The sequence below is a fragment of the Thalia democratica genome, chromosome 5, assembly GCF_965202585.1.
Source record: "Thalia democratica chromosome 5, ktThaDemo2.hap1.1, whole genome shotgun sequence".
NCBI classification, from domain to species: Eukaryota; Metazoa; Chordata; class Thaliacea; order Salpida; family Salpidae; genus Thalia; species Thalia democratica.
In genome coordinates this window covers 52,857,397-52,883,338 of record NC_139169.1, presented here as the reverse complement: position 1 = coordinate 52,883,338, position 25,942 = coordinate 52,857,397, and the positions used below count along the sequence as shown (strand labels likewise).

The 25,942-nt window shown below is 26.5% G+C and overlaps 1 protein-coding gene across 1 annotated transcript in view; it reads right to left on the bottom strand.

Moving 5' to 3' along the window:
• Positions 1-25,942, bottom strand: part of LOC145835689 (unconventional myosin-Ia-like) — a 43,796-nt gene that overhangs the window by 12,651 nt on the left and 5,203 nt on the right. Inside the window, exons 3-17 of the mRNA XM_082943384.1 lie at positions 15,032-15,102; positions 13,966-14,094; positions 12,907-12,953; positions 12,601-12,664; positions 12,162-12,260; positions 11,557-11,648; positions 11,008-11,155; positions 8,724-8,842; positions 8,314-8,472; positions 6,038-6,205; positions 5,563-5,754; positions 4,152-4,308; positions 2,469-2,538; positions 1,040-1,189; positions 368-515 (exon numbers count right to left, since the gene is read on the bottom strand). Of these exons, the coding sequence (XP_082799510.1) occupies positions 368-515; positions 1,040-1,189; positions 2,469-2,538; positions 4,152-4,308; positions 5,563-5,754; positions 6,038-6,205; positions 8,314-8,472; positions 8,724-8,842; positions 11,008-11,155; positions 11,557-11,648; positions 12,162-12,260; positions 12,601-12,664; positions 12,907-12,953; positions 13,966-14,094; positions 15,032-15,102 (1,813 nt within the window). The remainder of the gene's footprint in view (positions 1-367; positions 516-1,039; positions 1,190-2,468; positions 2,539-4,151; positions 4,309-5,562; positions 5,755-6,037; positions 6,206-8,313; positions 8,473-8,723; positions 8,843-11,007; positions 11,156-11,556; positions 11,649-12,161; positions 12,261-12,600; positions 12,665-12,906; positions 12,954-13,965; positions 14,095-15,031; positions 15,103-25,942) is intronic.

Genomic DNA, 25,942 nt, shown 5'->3' with positions numbered 1-25,942 from the left:
AACGATTTAGTTTTAAATATATACTTAAAAAAAAAGCATCTTTGACTACTTCAATGCTTCATTGAAACTTAATAAACCTTCTTTGATTTTAACTTATAGATTTGTTTTTAAAATATTTCAAATGTTAATAATTTCCTTTATTTTATAAGATAACAAGGTTCATAGCAATACAAAGTTTAAAAGTTATCAAAAAGTTTCTGTATAAAATAGCAAGTTTTTTTTTTTACTTTTGCTATTTTTTAAATGTTCTGTTCAAAATATTTCTAATTTTACTAACTAAATTTTATTTTTTAATGATAGGCAGTTAACAATTACAAAATAAAAGTATACAGTCCACTAAAAACTGATAATTTTTAATTAAACAAACGGTTTTTGGATTTCTGATGAATATTTTTGTCTTTCCCATTTTGTACTCATCTTCATCTATTGAAGCACTCTGCAAAATAAGTTCAACACCTTCCAGATCAGTACCTTGATTCCAATTAGGCCATGTCTTATTGGATAACATTTTATACCTAGAAAAAAATATTGATATGACTGTAAACTCTATAGTAGTAACAAGTTGAACGTTAAAAAGAAAAACAGTAAGCAATATGTGGAATCATCGGGTTTATCGTTTAGAAATAGATGGCATAAAAAACATATAACTACACAAGGCATTAAGTTTCTTTTTAAAACAGCAAATACAAACTTAAAACTACCCTTTCAAAATGTATTTGGGAATTAACAGATAGAAATAAAGACTTTAATATTAATTTGAATATTTTAACACACCACAAAATATAAACAAAATATCAAATTTCAAAATGCTTAGTGGTTTCTAACACATATAAAACAGTAAATTAGTAGTGCTTGCAATATATTTCAACTTAAATTTTGGGTTTTAAAATGCTTGTATATTTAAAAAAATAACAGTAGTAGATCCACATACATTTAAAAAAAAACACATACGTAATTTTAACTAAAAAAAATAATGTGCTAAAAAATTTGATACGAATTTATTTAAAGTAACTTTTATAGTTTTAAAATACGTAATAACCTTTTAACACATTCTATAAAAGGAGTTCTGTATGCAAAACCAGCTCTCTTGACCCTGACATTTTCTAATAATCCTAAGTATCTTACTTGATGTTTGACCAATTCTAAATTAAATGTATTCGGTCTCTTTAAATCATTAGGTTTTATACACCTGTAGAGTAAATGTTTTATAATTTAACAATTTAAAAGTAAAATTACTTAAATGAGTTTCGCAATTATAAAATATATTTAAAATAAAAATTATAATAATAACATACTATTAAGTGAATTCTTATTATATTCTTTAACTTAACAAGTTTTCAAAGTTTGAAGATCAAATAACTACAAAAAATACTTTTAAAAGATTGTAGCGATTTGTTTTGTAAATAAAAACATCAAATAAATAACTTCACATATTAATTTCTTTAAAAAGATTTATTCAAACTTTTAATTTTTTTATAAAACAACCTTAAATTTTTTACTTTTTTATTATTTACAACTGTTGAATTCAAAAACTTCTGAATTTTATTTATAATTTAAAGAAATATATTATTTGATTGAAAAGAATACTTGTTAATTTTAAACATAAAATGAAATAACACGAAAATTTTTAACTTAATTTATTTGTGTAAATTAGACGTAAATTTTAGGTTAAACACATATTTTGTTTGTCAAAACATTTTCAAACTCATTAATTCTCCAAATAAAAATGTTTTTCATAATATCTAGTTAGCTTGTACAGTTTTATAAAACTTTACTACTGTCATGACTTAATCCAGTATAAGTAAGTACAGATTAATTTAAAATGTATGTTAAAAACATGTAACAAACAACTAACTTGGTTACTATCTTTTTACCAGTTTTAAACGTAAAAACCAATTACAACTTCTAGAAAACTATATAATTTATACATTGATAATATGCATTAAGTAAAAAAGATGATTTATGAATAAGTATATATTATTAGTCACAATGTAAAGTTAATATTGATTTATTTATCTATTTTATTATACTTTATAGGATTGCAAAAATTGTTTGCCACCGAAACCTGGTAGTAAATAAAATATTTAATTTGCACATCTTTATTTGAATAAGGTTTTTACATTTCAGTAAATTTAGTAATCATTTTTAGTTACGACAAATAACTATAATTATTTTTTTTAAATAAAGTATTATTTACTTAGCATTTACTCTGTAACAATTGTAAAAAATCATGTACAGAACTATACTTCTTTTTTTTTAGTTTAGTCATCAGATTTATGAAAATATTGAGTGTAGACATACTTAATAATTATGTGTATCTCTTTTTTTTTTTTTTTGAAATATATTCATAAAAATTATGTTAGTTCTAAAAATTACAGTATTTTTCCTACAAATTAGAAATTTAATGCGACTGAGCTAATTTAGTGGTCAGTTTACAGTTTAAGTTTAGAAACAAAAAAAATCAAAACCTGACGTAGTTGGGATTTTTTTCCAACAAATTTTTCATCAACTGGCTCATTGAGTTTTTAAACATCGTTCCTATTATGTAAATTTTTATATTAAAAGAATAAGTCATATCCAAAAGCTATATTTAAAACAAAAATTAAGAAACGACATACTTAGTTTTGATTATTTTACTTTTTCTATAGATTTAAAACTATTAGTTTGTAAATAAGGTACAGAGGTTTAAAATATATATTTAGGAGATTAAAACTGTTAATTTTATTTACCAAAAGTTTTAAAATACAAAACGTTCTAAAATAATAAGCAAATATGTCTAACTTTTTAAGGTATTATATCAACTTCAACTAATATTTTTGTTTATAATATGTTATCCAACGATTTTATAATTTGTAGTTCATTAATAAATAAAATATTCAAACGATTGTTTAAAAAAATCTACTAATTTTTAATGCACATACAAGTTTAACACGCTTAAAACAGGTTTAAAACCGTTTTCAATAAACTTTCAATAAAATTTTAGAACTAAAAACTAAGCTTTAGTTCTAAAAGTTTATTGACAAAGGTTTTAAACCTGAAAGCATTTTAAACTTCTATGTGCATTAATAATTTGTAGATTTTTAAACAATTGTTTAATTATTTTATTCACTTGATGCAGTAGAAAAATCACAAACAAACTGTGTCCTGGAGAGATTTGAGCGTTATATTTAATATATAAATCTTGTCTAGTTCACTAGTACTTAAGCGTTTAAAAAAAACAAGCATGTTATCTATTTTTATTTTAATAAAAGGTTTGTGTTATTGTGTAAAAATAAAAAGGGATTTTGAACTCTTTATTACATTAAGCATAAAGTCATATGGTTTTAATTGTTTCATAATGCAGTTTATTTCAACATAAAATAGTTTGATGCAGCTATCAAACTAATAAGCAACCTTTAGCTAGAAAAGAAAAATGATAACGTCAAAGTTAAAAACAGTTGTTACAAAAATTATTAAGTTTCAACTTTATACTATTTTTACACTTAAGTTGAAAGCTAAATACAATGGGTAGCTGTCAAATTTGCACGAGAGGAAAAAATTGCACAAGGGCACAAAATTGCAAGAAGATACTTTTGCACGAAGACATTTTTGCACGAGCAGACAATTTTGCACGGGTTGAATTTTTATTTTATTTTTCTATAGTTTTTTATTAATTAAGTTTTTTTTACTTTAACTGTTACCCCTAACCCTTATTCTCGGTCGGTATCTTTTTTTTTTTTAATTTTTTTTTGTTTATTCTTTTTTTTAACATATTTTCTTAGTTATTTTTTCTTATTATCACTGTTACCCCTAACCCTTACTCTCGGTCAGTAAATTTTTATTTCTTTTTGTCTTTTTACGAATTTATCTTTTAGTTTTTTTTTCTGTTACTTTTTTCTGTTTTTTTTTATACTTTTGTGCAAAAATGACCCTCGTGCAATATTGTAACTCGTGCAAAGCTGACCCTTGGTGCAAAATTGTCTTCGTGCTATTTAATGCTCTCGTGCAAACTTGTCTTCATGCAAAATTATCTTCGTGCAATTTTGTCCCGTTCCCAAATACAATACATAAGGCTACATACTTAAAACTTATAAAGTATGAATAAGGAGCTCTTTTTTATCAAGTTTTTTATTGGTTATTTTATAACTAAATAATAAAAATACTTCATTAACCAGTTGTAAGTGGTCTTTTTAAAGAGATGTTATCAGCATGGCCCTCAGGAAACATTTCGTGTAATATAGGGTTAATTGATTGGTAAACAGCTTGTGATAATGTTCTGTAAAGTGAATTGTTGTTCTTGTCGATGAATGAAGCAACACTATATGTTACCTGTAAAATCATTTATTTTTATAATTACCAACCAAAAAACAACCATTTGTAAACGGGCATATAATGAAAATTACATGTTATAAGGAGCACTATACTAAACAGCATGACCATTAACAACAATTCACGCGATGTTTTCTGACTTTGATCCATCCTCAAAAAGACTTATAAGACAAGCAAAAATATTACTTTTAACGGTGTGTATAGTAAACAAATAATGGCTAAACTAAAGGAATATTTAATTTTTTATTTTATGTTGTATGGTAAGAACATATTTCATTTTTAAAATATTAATATTTAAATACAAAATAATGAAATAAAAGCACAAGGGGTTAAATATATTTTTTAGGTCAGTTTATAGATATTAGCTTATTTTATCGTTCAAACTAAAAATAAATTTGAAATTAAAAAAAAAAAAATTAAATACTTATGAATTTAAAATTTAACTTTTACTGTAATTGTTGTGGCGAACATCATATGCAATCTTATAAATTTTTAATGAGTAAGTTTTACCAAAAGATTATTTTTTAAATTTTCTGAAATGATAATTGACTAAACACTTCAGGGTTAAGCATGGTTAGTATGTGTCAACTTGATTAATTGTAAAAAGATAAATTAGATAGTTTGCAATAATTTCATTATTTATAAGCAAAACCCAAACTATCTTTAAAAACAGAAAACTTAAAAACGTTCATTGTTGGATAATAGCTCGTGAAACAACAACAAAATTAAATGTCATAAGTTGTTAACAAAAACATTATTTAAAAAAATTGTAAATAATTTACATTTGTTTAAATTAAAAAACAAAGAAAAGTACGGTAAGAAACCGTTTAAAAAGTAAAGAAAAGTTGCTAAAAATTTGCATGATGTTATTAAGTGCATTGTTTCCGTAGGTGTTCATCTGTACACAATAGTTTAATAAAAAATAAATTCACTTTTAAAAGAAAGAAAGCTTGGTGGTAAATATATTTCTAACGTAATTGTGCAGCTTTTCCTAAATTGTTTTGAAAGACAACTTTCTATATTTCTCATTTAGTTTTTTTGTATACTGTTTAAAATAAAAAAAAATTTAACATCAAAAATAGTCTTACTGAAAAAAGGTAAATACTTTAACTTATTGTGTGCAGAGCTTGTAAAAATTTTAAGAACTAATAATTTCGTACCTAAACGCCTCTTAACTTAGCAATCACCTATTTCTTAGAATTTTAACAAAATAAAGAGAAATAAGGCTATACTAAAACTTGGCTAAAACTAAACCTCGCCAGCATAATGAATGATTCTAAAGGAGTTTCTTGGTAAAGTTTTTTCACTTTTGTACTTAGGGTTGTTTCTACTTATAAAGTGGTTGTGCTCCCCACATGTTTGATGCAGTTTCTCAAGGTAAGTAAGATCTGATACATCTCCAGGTCTCAAACATTCCTCGTCTAGCATTGACAAAATTCCGTATTGCTGTTTTATGTGTTAAATGTTTTATATGCTCTGTTTTATGTGTTAAATTTAGTATGAAAAATTGTAAATTAAGGTAAACTATTTTCTTTGGGTATTTTTTATCATAGATGATAATCAACAAAATATTTTTCAGTTCAAAATTTAGTGCTTAACATCTAAAAGTATTTCATAAAATAAATTCTACTTAAAATACTTATAGAGTTCAAATGACGAAATATTTATCTGTTATTTTCTTATTCTTTTCAAATTTTTATTACATACATTGCAAAGGCTACAGACTAACATTTTCAATAAGGTCACATATAACTTGGTTGTTAAAGTATTCAACATGTTTCCACTCCACACCCTCACTGACATACTCTTCTTGTTCTAGTTTTAAAGTTAACTCGATAAAAATTTGCTGCAGCTTTTCGTTGCAATAATTTATCATCAGCTGCTCAAATCCATTTGTCTATTGTAAAAAAATACTATAAATATTTGGTTTATCATTTATTATACATGCAACGAGAAAATCCATTCAACTAATTATAAATTTAAAGAAGTAAAACATATATTTTACAATATATTTTGTAAAACCACACTTTTGCTAAACAACGTAAGTTTAATAAGTAACCTTTTAATAATTAGAATAACAGTAGAAATACTACTAAAACTACTATTTGTATTTATATTAGTTCAAATAGCTTTTACTTGGTTGTGAACTGAAAATAATATTGTAATTGTTTGGTTTTGGTACTGGTTTTAACTAAAAATATTTAATCATCACTCACTCATTTTCAAAAAAAGTTTATTAATTAATTTCGTTTAGCCCATCCTCAGAATAATATTGCTAAAAACTATTAGTATTTTAGTGTAATTTTAGTTATATGCAATGAGCTTGAAAAGTCTAGCTAAAAATAGTTACGTCATAAAGTATAAAAGTCTGTTTACAAAAAGTTTGAAAAATAGAATTATACTAAGCTAATTTGAAGTAATTTATAAGACAAAGTTGTTAAAACAAAAACATTTAAAATAGTAGAAACTTTTATCTGAAACTAAATTAAAATCACATTACAAAATACGACAACAATAATACCACTAAACACACGCTATTTATAAAGTTTTAAATTGTAAAAATATCTTTGATTGCAAATTTTTGGCTCGCGAGTTCTAATAAACAAAGATTCTAGAACTGAAAGATGGTAGGTGTTTCTAGCTCGGGATAGAATTTCGAACCTAATATCCAGGTAGTTCTTGGCACAAACAGGGTTGTTAAGGAGGTGCTGATGAATAGATGACTTTTCACCTTTAGGCTTCACGTCGTCATTAAAATCAAACCTTTTTAGCTTTTTTGTGACATGCTGCTCTCGCGTGACGTGGAAACGTTGAGATGTTCGACCAACGTAGTTACTTCCGCAATGACACTTAATTATGTATAATACATTACTCAAATCATGGGTAGGTGTGGCATCTTTCACAATTCCGTTAAGCGGGGGTTCAACGGGAATTGTGAAAGCTGCCACAACTACCCATGATTTGAGTTATGTAGTATACATATTTAAATGTCATTGCGGAAATGACTACGTAGGTCGAACATCTCAACGTTAACACGTCACGCGAGAGCAGCATGTCACAAAAAAGCTAAAAAGGTTTATTTTTAATGACGTGAAGCCTAAAGGTGAACAGTCATCTATTCCTCAGCACCTCCTCAACAACCCTGTTTGTGCCAAGAACTACCTGGATATTAGGTTCGAAATTCTATCCCGAGCTAGAAACACCTACCATCTTTCAGTTCTAGAAACTTTGTTTATTAGAACTCGCGAGCCAAAAATTTGCAAACAAAGAGATTTTTTCAATTTAAAACTTTATAAATAGCGTGTGTTTAGTAGTATTATTGTTGTCGTTTTTGTCGTATTTTATAATGTGCTTTTTAATTAATTTAGTTTCAGGTAAAAGTTTCTACTATTTTAAATGTTTTTGTTTTAGCAATTTTGTCTTATAAATTACTTCAAATTAGCTTAGTATAATTCTATTTTTCAAACTTTTTGTAAACAGACTTTTATACTTTATGACGTAACTATTTTTAGCTAGAATTTTTAAATTCATTGCATATAACTAAAATTACACTATAATATTAGTAGTTTTTCGCAATATCATTCTGAGGATGCGCTAGACGAAATTAATTAATAAACTTTTTTCGAAAATGAGTGAGTTGTTTAAATATTTTAATATTGTAATTATTATTTAATATGCGTCAAAGTGGTAGTCAAATTTAAACGTTAAGGTTAGTATTATAAAGCACCGACATGTGAATGTTTGTACGAAAGTGTAGAAAACTTTTTTAAACATTGTCCTTAATTTTTTTTTTTAATATCTTAATACAAATAGTATTAACAGAAGCACTGTAACAGACAATATTTGTACAAACAATTTTTTTTAAAGTTTCATTATTAATATTCATAGTTAAAAATAGTACTTTAAAATAAAATTCAACCAAAGCAATTTATTTATACTTAATTCGAAATATTTAAAAGCAAAAACATATCTAAAATAGTTTCAAAAGTTGAAAAAAAAACCAACTTGAAATATTTCAAAACCGTATATATCAAGTACTCCCATAACTTTCTTTTTGTACTTAGTAGAAGCGGGCACTTGTATACTTTTGTTTATTCTATTAACTAGCCATGTGAAAAGACGGGAATAAATCTCTTTGCAAAGTGCCTCTCTACTGTAACTTGCCTTTAATCACAACTTTATTATTAACTATTTTTTTACAGTTTCTAAAATGTTTTCAAAAACTGAAAGAATATATATATAACAAAATTTAGTTTTGTCTTAAATTATCCATTTTATCTCAACTTTAAGAAAACAATTTAAATAAAACTTATATTTTTGTAATGTTAAAATTATACTACTCCCTTTTAATTTTTTTATAAAATGAAGTAAATGAAAACATTTTGTTTGAAAAAATTCAATAAGTATTTACTAACTTCTGTAGAACTTAGTGAGCAAGTAACAGTTTCGTTGTGAGCTTTAACTTTCCTCTCAGTAAGTGCTTTAAACATTTTTTTTTCCTTCACTCCAAGTAAATCACATAGTTTAGAAGCTTCTGTTTAATAAATAAATTTGAAAGTAAATTTAATTTTTTAATTGAAAAATACTTTTAAAATACTTACATAAAAAAGTTAGAAAATCAATTTAAAATTTATTAAATCTTTAGATAAAAGAACATAACAAATATTGTTTATACTTTTTCATAAACATTTAAATAAACGTTTTTTATGAAGCTAGTTGCTATCAAATAAATAATTAGTACATGAAAACTTAATACAGTGCTTCCTCGCTAATCCGGTCAAGTTGGGCAAGATTTTTTTGAAAATACGGCCGGATAACAACAAAATATCGCTTTTTTTACAAATTATCTACCTTAGTTATATTATGAATGTATATAACAAAAGTACTATAAAATTTCTGTTAATTTAATTTATTTTACTTTATTCAAAGAAAAAAGAACTAAAACAGACAAAACTAAACGAAACAAAATTTTATAAGTTCAAAATTAATGGAAAAAAACTACACTGTTAACACTTTAACTAAATTAAGATTTTTTTTTGAAAATTTGGAGTTCAGAATAGCCCTCAGTTATGACAGAAAACTTATTTATGAATTTATTAGCAGCTGAACTATCTGCACTTAATTTTTCGCCACATATTTTAAGATTACGCAAGCCAAATCTCCTGCAAAACCTCCATTGAAACCCCGTACTTGCTGAAAAGGGCCTTGAGTGTTCACCGTAAATTAAACGATGGAACTCGGAGGCTTTTTCTAATAGTATTGGGCAAGTTATTGGACAACCCTTTTCACGTTCCTGACGAAACCAAATGTAAAGGGCGCTGTCTAGCTCGTCAAAGACGCCTCCCTCTACTTTTTTTGCCGTTTTAGCAGCTCCAATTAGTCCAAGCTCCTCCTTTTCGGCTTTAAACTTTTTGAACTTTTCTTCGCCTCTCAAAATGTCATTTAAAGTTGACTTACCAATGTTAAACTGGCTCATTATAACAGCTTTAGGCACATTATTGTTTGCCATTTCGCAAACTTTTAACTTGTTTTCAATTGTTAGTTGAACGCGTTTTCGTTTCTTTGCTGTCTTATCCATTTTTTAACCAGATATGTTGATTGTAGTATATTAAAGTGTAACTTGCTTAGTAAAGACAGAAAAATTGCAAATGAATAATAAACAAGTTTGTTACAACTGAGCGGGAAAAGTATGAAAAAAAAATTAAGATTATACAAATGATACTTTATTATGACGTAACAATATATTGCTTGCATACTTATAAAACGTAAATTGAATACTTTTTCGAAATAAAATGAAATTAAACGCTAAAAACGCTAAAGTAAATAAGTCGACTTCTCGACTAAAACCGGCCGGATTAGCGAGGAACCGGATTAGCGAGGACCGGATTAGCGATGAAGCACTGTACATTAACAAATTTCTTTAAAACAAAATTGTATACGACATGGTTGCCACTGGTTTTTGAGAAACTTCTTTGAGGTTTTCTAAATTTCTATCAAGTTTTTAAAATTACACGTGTTTTGGTCTATTTTTACTAAGTTGAGTTTAAAGTTAAAAACTGTGTTACGTAGTATAACAACATTGATAAGATACTGTAATTTAAATGTGTTTTTATTTTTAAAAAATTTGATGATGACAAAAAGTTTTATCTGCACGATAGATTTTTTATGTCAAATCAAAAATTTACTACTTAACATGTAGAAATTGTTAAAAATTCAAGGTTTTTTAGTTTCTTTTGATAAAAACTCCAAGTTTTTCTACTTTTTTTTTGATCAAAACTCAGACTTTTCCAGATTTTTTGAGCCTAAATTGTCAAATTCCCGGTTTAATCAGGATTCCAGGTTTTGCGGCAACCATGATATGAGTATCAAAAAAATAATGATACTACTATGCAGTTTATATTTATTTCAAAACTTAATAAATGAAAATATTTAATACAATTTAGAATTTAAAAACACTTTCTTAAGTTACTTTAATAAATAAAAAGCTATCATGACTTTAAATGAAAATGTGCTACTTGAAAACATTAAATTTCAAGAAAATAAAATATGTACTTTAAAGAACTATAGTGAAACCCATTAAAAATTTTGATTAAAAAAAAAACCACAAAAAATAATTATCTAGTATTAAATGACTTAATAACTTGATTTGCTCTAAAAAATTAAGCTTGGAAAATAGAAATAATAGACATATTTTTCAACCTTTTAAGTTTGTAATATGACAGCACTCAACATTGTTCATATTATTAGTTGAAGAAAATTCTAAATTTCCCAGTAATAAAACTGATGCAACTAGCTTAAAAGTATTCATTTTTTCTTCATCTGTGAATCCTATTACTTCAAATGCTTTCTGCAAAATCAAAATTTTATAATTTACATACATTATTTAAATCAGTGTTTTTTTTTTTTTCATTTAATTTTTATGCAAATTTTTCAGTTTCTTATTTATAGCTATTGAAATTTCTACAGAAACGTGCTAAATACTGTTTGTCTAAATACTTTAAAAAAGTATTCCTGCCATTTGTCTTGACATAAAAAGTTTGCAAAACTTTAGTTTTGATTGTGATCAAAAAGAAAAAGACAATTATATGAATAATTTTTTTAATTATATACCAATGAAAAATTGTAGAAAAAGTATGTTTTAATTATCTTTTTAAATAAAATTTTTAACACATTAAGTAAAAAACCAATTCATAACACTTACAAAATTTTAGATTAATCTTATGTGATATACTCAGGTAATTTACTAACCATAGTTTCATCATATTTTACTTTGTCTTCTTTTAAGCTATCTTCAGTATTCAAATACTTAAATTTATCTTCCAAGTTAAGATTTAATTTTTCTGTTTTATCAATTTAAAATAAAGCTTCAAATTAAAACTATTAAACTAGTGTTTTAAGTTTCTCAAAATGGTTGTTAAGATATTGCTGAAAATAGTTCAATTCAAACTTTAGCTACACTTAGTTATACTCGCAATTTTATACTAAATAATGTTGCATGTACCAACTTCAATTAAGAATTCAATTATTATAAATTAATGCTTAAATATTAGAGGGAGTATTTGGAATATATTAAAATATTTTTAATGATATTTTTAATGCAGCTCTTGATTTTACTGAGCATATTAGATGTAACAAAAAAATAACCATTACTAAATACTGTATAGTATATTGCAATACAGTTTTTGTTTAAATAAGTATTCATAATTTTCATTTCTTGAACTAATACTGTGAGGTATAAAAGTACAAAAATAATTTAACTACAGAGATTTAATTGTTTGCAAATTTAGATATAAAATTTTCTTAAGTTAATTGTTTTGTTGAATGCATGTTTTACGTTTTAAAAATATACTGACCTAAAAGTTGACTATCAGCTCCAGCAATTAATTGATAAAAAATATGAAAGTTTCTTTCCCCACTACTTTGTCGAACTACTCGCGACTTTTCTAGTAGATCTAAGGAATTATTAGAACAAAATGTGTCTTATACTAAACTTAAATATTATTAAAAGTTAAATTTTATAGTAGATTAATGAGCTATTTAAATTTAAGATTCGTACATTTTAGTATTTACATATGAAATAGAATTCAAATGATTAGCAAAGTGAATTAATAATTAAGGAAAATGAAATTATTACTTAACTTTGTATCTTAATTTGCTATCGTAAAACGTAACCTTTATAAGAGCCTTAATGTTAGTTTCCTAAACCAATAGCTAACTATCTAAACATTGTTACCGAGATAAGTTAAAATTTAAAAAAGTATTACTGATTTCAATAAAAATAAAGCAACTTACAATTTGAAATTACACCTCCAAGAGGATCTCCTTTAAAATCAAACTCAATATCCATGTATTTGCCCTATAAATTTTCTTTTAATGAAAATATAACATAAACTTTCTGTGCAGACTTTACTTAAAAAGTGTATTTAAGCATACTATAAAGATAAGATTTATTATTTATTTGAACTGAAATAGTAAATTAAGGTACATACTAGTTTGAAATATTTACGATTGTTGTATCATACTAATAAGATTTATCAGATCTAAATTTGGTTTTGGGAAAAAACACTTATACACTGTTAAACAAACTGAAAAACTTACAAATCTGCTGGAGTTGTCATTTCTATTTGTTTTTGCATTTCCAAAAGCTGAAAAAATTGTTTTAAATGGATTATATTGACAATAAAACATTTTCTATTATTAATCTCTAACTAATTAATATTTTAACGTATTGAATAAAACGAAACAATTAAATACTTTTTTCAAGTATAAAGACGCAGTTTTAGTAAAATTTATGTACCTAGCAAGGCAATTAAAAAAACATTAATTATGTACTTATCTTCATAAAATTTTGCTGACTAGTTTAGCGGTACAAAATATTTATGTAAGGAGGTAAACAAGTTTTTGATTTCTTTTATAAACTTTAACTTATTTAAATAATTTTAAAACTGTTTGGTCTAGCTATAAGAAAGTTTTTTTTTAGGAATTCTACATTATGCAATTCAGTACCATCTAGATTCTAGAATAGGGGTGTAATGCTTACTGAATGGTTATTTTATTTAAACATTATTTTTGAACAGATTTTTTTGTGGCTTATTTTTTATTTAGTTACAGACGAGATAAGACTATTAAAGACTATATTATTAAATATAACTAGTTATTTTTCTCGTAGGTTGTATGAACTAAATATTAGTAAAAAACTTACTGAGAATATTTAAAAGAATTATTTATAAAATTAAAAAATATATAGATTTTTGATGAGATATTTTTTTTGTTATTTTGGTTTGGGTCTTTACAAAAGAACCAATAGAACTCACCAATTTTGATTTCTTACATCTTAAAAGTTAATTTAAGTTGTTGAGCACTTCAAAAATTGCCTATTAGATTAAATTTTACAAATTAACTAATCAGTAACTAGTAAAATGACTAGTTTTTTAAAAGCAATGTGGACTCTTTAAGTCCTTAACAAAATCTACTTTTTTTTTTAATGTTGTTTTTTATAAATTTATAGCAAGAAGCAGTAAAAACTTTAAAAACATTTATTTTGAAATACTAATTAAAAGCATGTAAAAAGAATAGTCTTTCACATCAAAAATTTGTTTTATTATTTGTATAAATTTTACTAATCATATGTAAAATAAATTCTACAGCTTTTCTTACCCTCAAGTACAGGGTTGCTTTGTAAAAGTTGTTGTTTAATATCTTCAACTTTGTTGACACTGCTGCTCACTTTGGCAACGTATTTCATAACAAGCTTTGAAGCTTCTGTTTTTCCACTACCACTCTCACCTGATTATTAACTTGTTTGTAATGAAGATAACAAGTTTTATTTTATAAACACCATCTGCTGTTTAAATATTGTTAAGATTTATTTTATAACACAAATGATTAATTGTAAACTTATTACTAAACTATGAATATAATTTTTAATTGGATGATCATAAAGAGTGGTCATTAATGATATGCTGTCAGACCCTTTAACGATATACAGTGGAGTACCACAAAGTGGTGTAATTGGTCACCATCTTCTTTTAACTTCTTTTTACATTAACGCTATTAATTCAAACAATGTTACTAAAAGTGATATAATAAAAGTAAGTTTATTTTCAGAAGATGCAAAAATTTTTATAATATTTATCTTATCTACAATAACTACTGATTCTTTTACTTTTCTATTTATAATATTAATTATTTTTAGTTCCCTAACCCTCCCTCTTATTTTACTTCTATTACATTGTACAAATGTTTTATGTCTTATAAACAACGCATCTGGAAGAACACCTATTTGGCAGTACTTTCTTATGAATGTGTATCTACTATTTCTTTTTTGTATGTACTAAGTTACCGCCTTTTATTTCAAACAAATAAGTTTAAACTTATTAATTAATCCTTTAAAAAGTTAACTTTTCATCATTTTTTGTTTGTTTATTTATTATGTTCAACTGTTGAAGATAAACTTATTTTATATATATTTCTTTATTTGTGTTTCCTGTTCAAGTGGCTCAGGTTTTGATGCCTGAATCAATTAACAATTTAGATCTATTAGATACAAATTGTAACAATTAATATTATTATAAATATTAAGTAACAAAAAATCAAATTCTAATAAAAGCTTAAGACATTAAGGTAGTGTGATCTATTTAAATCCAGAATCCTGAAGATTACCACATTAAGCCTAAAATAAAATTAGCTATATCTTCATAACTTAAAAAAACTTTCTACAAACCTGTGATAAGGATACATTGATCTTTACTATGTTCTTTCATTGACTGGTAGGCTATGTTGGAAACAGCAAATCTATTTTAAGAAATTTAAAAAATTAATTATTAAACTAACATAGGAAACAGCAACTTAACAATTCCTCCTGTATAGTAAATAGATGTAACATTTTACTATAAAACCTTTTATGGTAGTACTCCTAAAATTATCATTACACAATAGGGGCATGGGGGTACCTTGTTTTCAATATACAAGCTTATATTACTTCGTTAAGTTTTATCTAAACTATCAGATATGTTTAACCGCTTAAAAAAATTCCAAGTAACTTCTAAAATATAAGCGACCAAAGTTGTTTAGTTCAATAGTTTCGTAATCTAAGGCACAGACCAAAAACTCAAAATAAAAAAGTATTTCACTAAAAAACTATCTTATCCTTCATTTTTAACCAATCTTCCTTAAGTATTTACGCTAAGTCCATTACTAATATCTAAATATTTTCAATGAAGAATTTTTCATAATTTTGAAAAACAAAACATTAATCAAAAAAACTTATATTTGGTGCATTTTTAAAAAGTTATATTTAAAATACTTTTTAAACTACAGCAATCAAAGTCTCAGGAATGAACCCTCAAAACTTGAAGTTTTTAGCTCAAAAAATCAAGAAGATAGATTTTAGTGATTTTTTATATTTTAGAAAATTGACACTGAAAAACTTGCAGTTTAAAAGTTTGTATCGAAAAGTTTTTACAATTATTACAATATCTAAAAAATTTTAATTCTACAAAAACTGGCTTGAAGTTTATACTTTAAGCTTTCATATAAGAGCCAATCTTAGCATTTGTAAAAAAAATATTGGACTCCCCCCCCCTATACCCTTAAGTTAAAATTTTAGGAACTGATCAGAGTTGTATGCGTCAATATTGCAGGGTGCGTCACTTTGGCACAGAGTGTCAATTCTGCACAGTCACATTTTAAAACAACGCGACTTTTTTGCACAGTCTAAAACTTATTATTTTTAAGAACAGTTTATAAGTGTATATAGCAAACTTTGATGAACAAATACAACTAAAAAGTCTAACCAAATAAACTAGTAAACCAAGTAAAATACCTAATGAACTAAGTATACACAATAGGCTAACAATAGTTTTAAGCGGTCTTCTGTTGTTTTTACTCCTAGAAAAATATAATATCATTAGAAACTTTATAAATTAATTTTTTGTGTATTTGTATACAGCTGGGCTGCTTTCTTTTAAACAGTTGTTTTGACTTATTTCTTCTATAAATATTTTTAATGTTATTAAAATATAAAGTTATTAATTTTTTGATATAATTGTCACAAAGTTAGACTCAATTTACTAAAAACTTTTTATCTTTTTTATCAAAAAACATTTTAAAATACTTAGAAATTGCTTTTCTAATTATTATAATTATTACAAAGCTATTTTAATTGGAGTCTATAAAAAACTTGACAAAATCAGTTGTTCTTAGAATAACATCGTTGTAAAAACAAGACTTTTTTTATGATTTTATAAATTCTAGTAAATCGATTTCAACTATAAAAATATGAGTACTTAACATCCAAAACTTCTATAAATCAACAGATTTCTTTTTTGAATTTACTTTAAAGTTTAAACATTTTTTTTCACGTTGAAAATCAAAGACTAGAGTTAATCAAGTTAACTTAATTAACAAGCTAATGCTAATGGAGTGTGATATCAAGTTCAATATTTGAAAAGTTGTAACTCTTTTAAAAAACATATTATAATTTTTTTAATTTAATTGGTAAATTTAATCAACTTTATTAAGGTTTTATTAATAATTGAAGGTTTTTCTTACTTTTACTTAACTTAGACTGAAGAAACTAAAACGAATAAATAAAAATTTAAAACTTTAGATTGGTGCAAATATTATAATATTATAAAGTTTTGAGAAATAAAAAAACATTAATCCCAAAATCAGTTATGATGATTGATGATACACAAAAAGTCTTTATAATCAGTCAGCACAACCGATCAGTCAGTCAGTTGCTTAATGCAATCAGTCTATTTGTAGATTGACAACTGCAAGTTTTTCGGTTTTGACTGACTGATGAGCCCTAATCAGGATGAAACAGGTCTCAGTCTACCAAAGGCTTGTCATATGATTAAATTGGTATGATCAACCCTTTTGTTAAACTTATTATACATAGTTGTTAACAAAATAGCTTTTCATTAGTAAAATAATATATTATTATATTAAACACAATAAATAAAAAATAATAAAAACTTTTCAAGAAGGATTTTATTCAAGCTTGAATCTCCTACAAATTAAGATCATTTACATTTATATTTTAATTGGTTTATAAAAAACTTCATAAATCTTTTTTTCCTTAAAAAACACTTTAAAAAACTTTAGTTTGTGCTAAAATGACAATCCAAGCTAAAGTAACGCCATGCTGCTAAAGTGACACTGTGCAAAAGTGACCCATCATGCAACAGTAACACATTGTGCTAAAATGACGCACTGTGTTAAAATTACACACTGTGTTAAAATGACACACTGTATTTAAATGACACACTGTGCTAAAATTACACAATGTGCTAAAATATAACCAGTATTTGTTTTGAACTGATCGAACAAGCAAAGACTATAATCTCACTTAAGCTGACAATGTCTGAGACATTGGGCTGTGAATGATTTAGCTGTGTCAATTTTTTCAACTTTACCCTTAAACGGTCGCTTCAGTACTTTGTACTTAAGCCTGCTTGGTTAAGATCATAACAGCGGTTTCTTGCGACTATTCCTGCCTGATGAGTCTTAATTAGGTCGTAGGATTGTCTCGGATGCTGTTGTTGTTGATTTTGCAGTAAAGTTCATTGCTTATTACAATGTGCTAAATTGATGCTGTGTGCTAAAGTGATGCTATGTGCAAAAACAATGCTATGTACAACAGTTATGCTTTATGCAAATGGTATGCTTTCTGCAAAAGAGACGCTGTGCTAAAGTGATGCTATGTGCTAAAGTAGGGGTGGGCAACGTAAATAATTGACGGGCTGGATATTAAAAAAAATTAGTCCTCAGAGGGCCGGAGCATTTTGAGTAAGTGATCTACCGGATTCAGTTGAATCCTTTTTTAGATCCGGATCTTTATTCAAAAATGTTATCCGGATCTGGCTAAATACTAATTTTAAACAAGGTTCGTATCCAAATAGAACTAACTTCAAAAGACTTGGATCCGTCTGGATGCTAGTTAATCTGGTGTTTTAAAACTTTGAATCAATTTATTAATTACCAAGGTTCTCAAGTATAAAATTTAAAGTTAATTTTTATTAAGTACTCAAAATTTTGTATTTTTTACAACTCTGAACCAAATTAATACTAGTTAGTTTTATAGAAACAAGTTTACTTACTAAAAGTTACTTGAGCCAAAGATTTCAAACTAAAACATAAAATTTTTTTAACTATTCGAAATGATCTAGTTTTGGTAATCCTTGGCTCGAGGCTACATTATTGATATTATTTAGAAGTTAACTAACATTCCAATATTAAACTACTATCTTTTTATTTGAAAAACTTATAAAGATTCATTCAAAATTTTGTTAGATCGTAAACTGTTATTACAAAAACAAACGTACACAAATAAATTTCCTAAGCAAATCATACTTAAAGTTAATGAGATATTGTTTTGAAATATTGACATCAGTTGGTCATCATTAAACTTAACCATTTAATTAATCAAAAATTCCTTAATTAAAATATCAATAGCAGAAAAGAGTGCAAACTGTAGTCTCTACTTGAAATATTCTACTAAAATGTAAAGTTTAGCAGTTTTACTTCAAGCAGGTGTCAATCTTATTAAAAACTACTTAAGATTTATAAGAATAACTCATTACACATCTGGGAAAGACATCAATTTTTTACATGTCATTTTTTATGAAAATCATTATGATAGGTAAGTTCATCAAAGTTAGTTCAGCAAACAATTTTTTTTGGATAATTTGAGAAAGAATTAATTCAACTGACTTCAAACAGAACAAGGTACTATAACAAAAGAGTGTTTTTATTACTACAAAAGTTAAAAGCCATTTTTAAAAACGTTTTCGGGTTAAAGTCTTGAAGTTTATTTTGTGAAAGTAATTTATAAAAGGTTTTGTATAAATTTTGTTATGTTTACATTGGTTTGTAGGATTTCATATAAATTTTAAAAATTCCTAGCGGGCCGGATAAATTTTGTCCGCGGGCCGGATTCTGTTTAAATTTAAAAAAGGTTTGGGGGCCGGTTATTTTGACTCCGGGGGCCGGATCCGGCCCGCGGGCCGTACGCTGCCCACCCCTATGCTAAAGGGATGCTATGTGCATAAGTTATGCTATGTACAAAAGTGATGCTTTATGCAAATGTTATGGTCTGTGCAAATGTGATGCTTTGTGCAAAAGTGACACTCAGTACTTAAGTGAGGCAGTGCAAAAGTGACGAAAAAATCATCAGAGCTTAAGTGATGCACTGCTAAAATGACACTGTGCAAAAGTGACTTTCCGTGCTAAATTGACAACCCTTGCTCAAGTGTTGCTGTGCTTTTCTGACACCCATACAAAATTGTGCATTTGTTTAAGTCTTATACGTATAAATCATAAAACATTTAACTAACTTTTTTTACTGTATACTCTGTAACTTATTCTGTTATAATCTTATCACTTGATATGGAAGTATATCTTTTTGTATTGAAAACGTTTGTGTAAAATTAAAAAGAAAATAAATGAATTCTGCTTATAAATTTATGGTGTAAATGATATCTTAAAAGTTACTAAAACTTTTCTACAATATTAGTATTTTGATTCTAATTAAATTTATGTTTATTAAATAGATTAGGAACTATTTAAAAACTAACCAACTTCTTTTCTACCCACACTCAACATTAAAAACAGCATATTATTTTTTAAGACGAATATATATATATATATATTTATAATATAAAAAAATAACTAGTTTTCAAATCGTTTACTTAGTTTCGATGCTTTATGCATCTCCTCAGAACGATAATAAAGAACAAAGTAAGATTTTTAAAGAATAAAACAAAAAAACATATTGTGACGTTTCAACTAAAATTGAATAATCTTAGTTAGCCTATTTTAAAAACAACTTATGTACAAGTTAACTTATCTTTGCTTTGTTCCCTTCTATATATAAAGATTTATTTAAAGATGCAAAACTCGAAGGACTCGAGTTTCGTGACTATTCACTCATCAGCTTCAAAACAAGTTTAAAATAAAGCACAAAACAAAATCACTAATGAAAGTTAAAAATTTTTGCATAAATAGATTATGACGTAATTTTGAAACTATCAAAAATCATGCAAAACGGCTTGTGCAAAAATTAATATACCAATCGACAATAAACTAGCAAAAATTCATATAACTTCAGTGAGTAACTATATATTAGGACAGATAATTGAAAGAGATAAAGATAAAGTTAAGATGCAAATTGAAATTTAGGTTATTTTAAGATGAAATTAAAACTTGTAAATTTTAAAAGCGACTTTTTTATATGTCTACAAGACGATACAAACTCGCTTCTTTTGTTTAGGCATCTCTTGTCTTTCAGTGCATATACAACGGCTGATGCTTCTTTGAGACACAGCTTACATATTGGGCTATTGCCGTTGGCTATAGGCTGTGCTCTTTTTATAACTTCCCAGGATATTTCGTAGTCAATGCATACTTCGAAAGTTCAGTGTCATTTTCATATATGCCGCCTTTAAAAGATTTTTTATGATTGGCATACCTGAATCTAAACTGAGTCGAGCACAAGCCGACATAGAACCTCGTCTCAACGCCAGAGTTAACTGTGGCCTTGTAGACGATGTTCTCTGAACGGCAATTACCCCCTTTCAAATTATATTTACAGCTACCAGCGCAGCCGCATTGACTTTGAATTTCTGAGTTTTGATTTAAAAATTTTTGGTTGTGTGCCTTAATGATATTCTCTAAATTTGCCGTACACGAATAACTTATTCGCATTTTATATTTGTTGAAAATTTTTGTTAGCGGATTTTGTTTATTGAAGTGTTTTTTGACTAGATTTATAAATTTTCTTCCAATATTAGTTTTTACAGAATTGCTAAAAGGAGGGTTGTACCAGATTACATTTCTTTTTCTTTTGTGTTTTTCATTGATTTTTGTGTAAATCACTGAACTTTGCTAATAATTACATTAGCGTACCTGCCGAGGACTTAAGTCTGATAAGAAATGCCTGCAAATCGGTACTCTGCGAACAAGGAGCTCTGTGGCGTAAAAAGGGAGTAAATACCACCAACTCACTTTTTGACGTAGCACAGGGATATTACATGGGCGCAGAACTATGCGAACTTGTTGGACTTTTCTTGTTAGACGGGTTAAAAGATATCTTTGGTTTAAATAGAGTTGGGTTGTACAGAGACGATGGTCTAGCTGTATTGCTCAACTCTTCTGGCTTTAAAGTTGAGAAGCTAAAAAAACAAATGCATGCCTTCTTCAAATCTATGGGGTTGAGAGTCACTGTGGAATCTCCACTAGTGATAACTGACTTCCTAGATGTGAAGCTCAACTTGAATGATATCTCTTTTATGCCTTACAGGAAACAAAACGCTAAAATTATGTATGCCAACAAACAATCAAGCCACCCTAAAAACATTATAAAACAAATTCCTAAAATAATAAATCAACGCCTAAATAAACGATCAAGCAAAGAAGAAAATTTTCTAAAGACTAAAGATGAATATGAAAAATAATGAAAAAATGCGGATACGACAACAAACTTAAATTTGAAAAACCTGAGCAACAACCTAATAATCAAAAACACAAAAGAAAAAGAAATGTAATCTGGTACAACCCTCCTTTTAGCAATTCTGTAAAAACCAATATTGGAAGAAAATTTATAAATCTAGTCAAAATACACTTCAATAAACAAAACCCGCTAACAAAAATTTTCAACAAACATAATATGCGAATAAGTTATTCGTGTACGGCAAATTTAGAGAAAATCATTATGGCACACAACCAAAAAATTTTAAATCAAAACTCAGAAATTCAAAGTCAATGTGGCTGCGCTGGTAGCTGAAAATATAATTTGAAAGGGGGTAATTGCCGTTCAGAGAACATCGTCTACAAGGCCACAGTTAACTCTGGTGTTGAGACGAGGTTCTATGTCGGCTTGTGCTCGACTCAGTTTAGATTCAGGTATGCCAATCATAAAAAATCTTTTAAAGGCGGCATATATGAAAATGACACTGAACTTTCGAAGTATGTTTGTGGCTTAAAGCGCAGCGGCATTGACTTCGAAATATCCTGGGAAGTTATAAAAAGAGCACAGCCTATAGCCGACGGCAATAGCCCAATATGTAGGTTGTGTCTCAAAGAAGCATCAGCCGTTGTATATGCACTGAAAGACAAGAGATGCCTAAACAAAAGAAGCGAGTTTGTATCGTCTTGTAGACATATAAAAAAGTCGCTTTTAAAATTTACAAGTTTTAATTTCATCTTAAAATAACCTAAATTTCAATTTGCATCTTAACTTTATCTTTATCTCTTTCAATTATCTGTCCTAATATATAGTTACTCACTGAAGTTATATGAATTTTTGCTAGTTTATTGTCGATTGGTATATTAATTTTTGCACAAGCCGTTTTGCATGATTTTTGATAGTTTCAAAATTACGTCATAATCTATTTATGCAAAAATTTTTAACTTTCATTAGTGATTTTGTTTTGTGCTTTATTTTAAACTTGTTTTGAAGCTGATGAGTGAATAGTCACGAAACTCGAGTCCTTCGAGTTTTGCATCTTTAAATAAACCTTTTTTAATAATAAAGCCCTCAAGGTGGGCTCAGTGTGAAAAATTTAATTTATTAAGTTAAATAACTTAATTCTATATATATATATATATATATTTATTTATTTAATTATATAAAAACTATAATTCATACAGCTGTTTCACACATTGAAATGTAAAATTTCATGTGATCTTCAGTGAGTTGTAGTTTATTATAATAGTGAACAGAAATTTCGATTTTAGAATTTTTTATAGTAATTATGACGTAGTAATGGTACAGTTTATTGTACGATTAGTTGAATTTGAAATACGCTGTAAATATTATTCTATGCTTTTTAGGAAAGTTTAAAAAGATTATTTTGGAAAATTTTTTTAAGCTATTAGAAAAATTTTTTAAGCTGTTGGGAAAAATGTTATAAAATGCTATAAAATACTCGTGTTTGCCGCTTCGATTTTATTTTGTTTTAATATTTAGTTGGTTTTAATTTTGTTAAAAAAGTATTTTTGATAATGGATGCATATGTTTTGTCTTTCGCTTTTCTTGTTTAGTGTTACGTTCTTATCTGATTTTTCGATTTCTATTTTTTCTAAGTTACAAAGTTTGCAGCCGAATTTAGTATTGAATTTTAATTTTGTCCTGTTTAATATTTCCCATTTAATTTTGTAGTCTGTATTGTTATCTTTTAAGTTCCATATGTAATTCGCTAGTTCTGTTGTGTGTCTTTTGTTAATATTGTTGAATGATGATTTGTGGTTTCTGTATCTTTGTTTAAAGGTATTTCCTGTCGACCCTATATACTGCTTTGTTGTTTTATTTGATGTTACTGTTGCTTTATAAATTATATTTGACACTAGGCATTCGTTATTTAAAGGGCAAGGTTCTTTACGGCAATTACAAAGTTTATCTTTTATGGTGCTTTTATCGTCTATACCAGGGGTCGGCAGGCAGTTGGTGGTCGCGGGCAAAATTTCTAGTTTCCAAAGTCTTCGCGGGCCGCAGTTTTAGTTTTAGTGACATTTGAATAATCTTATGGTTTTAGTTTTAGTCACACTAGAGAAAAGTTTTACTTTTATTTACTTTATTATTTAAAATGACTTTTAGCTATACATAGAATGTCTATTCAGATTAATATTCATTAGATTATGATTTACATTGACTATTATACTTTAATAATTATGTACTAATATTGTTAATAAAATATGTACTTTCATAAGCACTTAATAATTTAAACTTAATACTTTTTTAATTTTACTTACAACCCAACTCTCTATAAAAACCTAACTTGAAAGACAACTTATGGTTTACTTTTATAAATTTGTTATATCATTCACACTTTTTCATATTTCTAAGAATATTTACTTCGAAAAAAGTTTTTGCGAGTTAAATAATTTACACTCATTAAGAAATTTAGTAATTAGTTAACATAATAAAATTAATACCTGTTTGTATTCCAAAAAGCTAAAACAAATGATTTAACATAACTAATTCTCAAATACTTTAATAAAATATTTTATTAGTAAATAGACTTTTAAATGGTTGCCACTAAAAAGAAAAAATGTCTGAGATGTATCAAACCAGCTTAAATTTATTAAAATTTGAAAAAGCTTATAAATAGTTGTTAATCAAGCTTAAATACCTAGTTAAAATATCATCATTATCAAAAAGTACAAAAAGTGTAAGAAAACAAAAAAAAATACAATTAGTAAACTACACAACAGTCATAAAACTATTCTGAGAATTGGAAGATTTTTTTAAAGTGTTTTAAATAAAAAGTTCACACACACCTGAGTTTTCAAGCTTTAAAAATAGCCTGTTTGTGTAGCAATCCAGTTAATATAAAGTTCACTACATAAAGAAATAACAAAGGTTATTAACAGTAAATAAATTACATGCCAAAAATATATATGTCAGCGGGAATGGACAATTGAGTTTCTTAAACAAGTTTTAAAAAAGTATAAAATTTTATTAAGTCATTAGCAGAGTAGAATTTTTTTTGTTAAGCATGATAGCAATTCTTTATTTGCAATAAGAATATTGCATTTAAAAATGTTAATTGTAAAATATAAGACGAGCAACAAGAATAAAAAAAAAAGCGTTAGTTAGGAGTTATTGCGAGAAACAATAACAAAAAATTACCAAAGTCATTTCCAACAAAGCACATTATAATCTTTAGTAACTACAGAATAATCAGAAAAAATTGTTAAGGTAAGTAAAAAAGTAGCAAAATTTAGTACCTAAAATGAGTTATCGTTTATAATTGAAAATTTTTATAAAGAATTGATGTTGGCGGTAATGAAAAACTTTTGTTTATTTCTTCAATGACAACATGAAGTCGTGTTTAGGAAATGCATTAAGGTTATAAAGTCTCATAAATCAAATTAGGACTTTAATCAAACTGTTAACATGAGAGCACTGATAGAAAAACTATTGCTCATCTGAGAATTTTTATTAGAGATGTTTTTACTAACTTTGACATAACAGTAGAAATTCTTGGTTTAGTTTCAACGCGAAGCACAACAACCGGTGAAATTTTTCAAGTAAAGGTGCAATGTACCAATACGGAGTTTTTGGAAGTAAAATTCCTTCTTTTATTTTAAGTATAAAGTTTAATTAAAGTTTAAAAAAAATTCTTAAAACATTTATCAATATTAAAAAATACTGTTAAGCTTCTATAATATATTTTTTAATAAAAAACATTTATTTGGTAATTTTTTTTGAGTCAAATTGAAATTTCATTACTTTTAATGTAAAAATTGTTTGAATTTCCAGGTTTTTTCAAAAATTCTCAAATTCAAGTTTTTTCTAGAATTTTTAACCGTAAATTCACAAATTCAAAGCTTTTCCGGGATTCAACTTTTTTGGCAACACTGATTGTTCATTCTTCAATGTACACAATAATATAAATAATATTTTAAAGTATATCAGCTGCAAGACTTAAAATTTAGCATATATTATAACTCAAACTAACACTGTGGATTGAGCAAAACATACATCATAAGTTTAATTTTCCATTCTTTCAAGCAAAAAAGCCAGTCTGAGTCAACAAAAACATTCCTGATATTTTTGCATACAAAAAGCAATTCTAGCCAAAAACTTAAAAAATGGCTTAGTTGGCCTGAGATTTGAAGTCTTCAA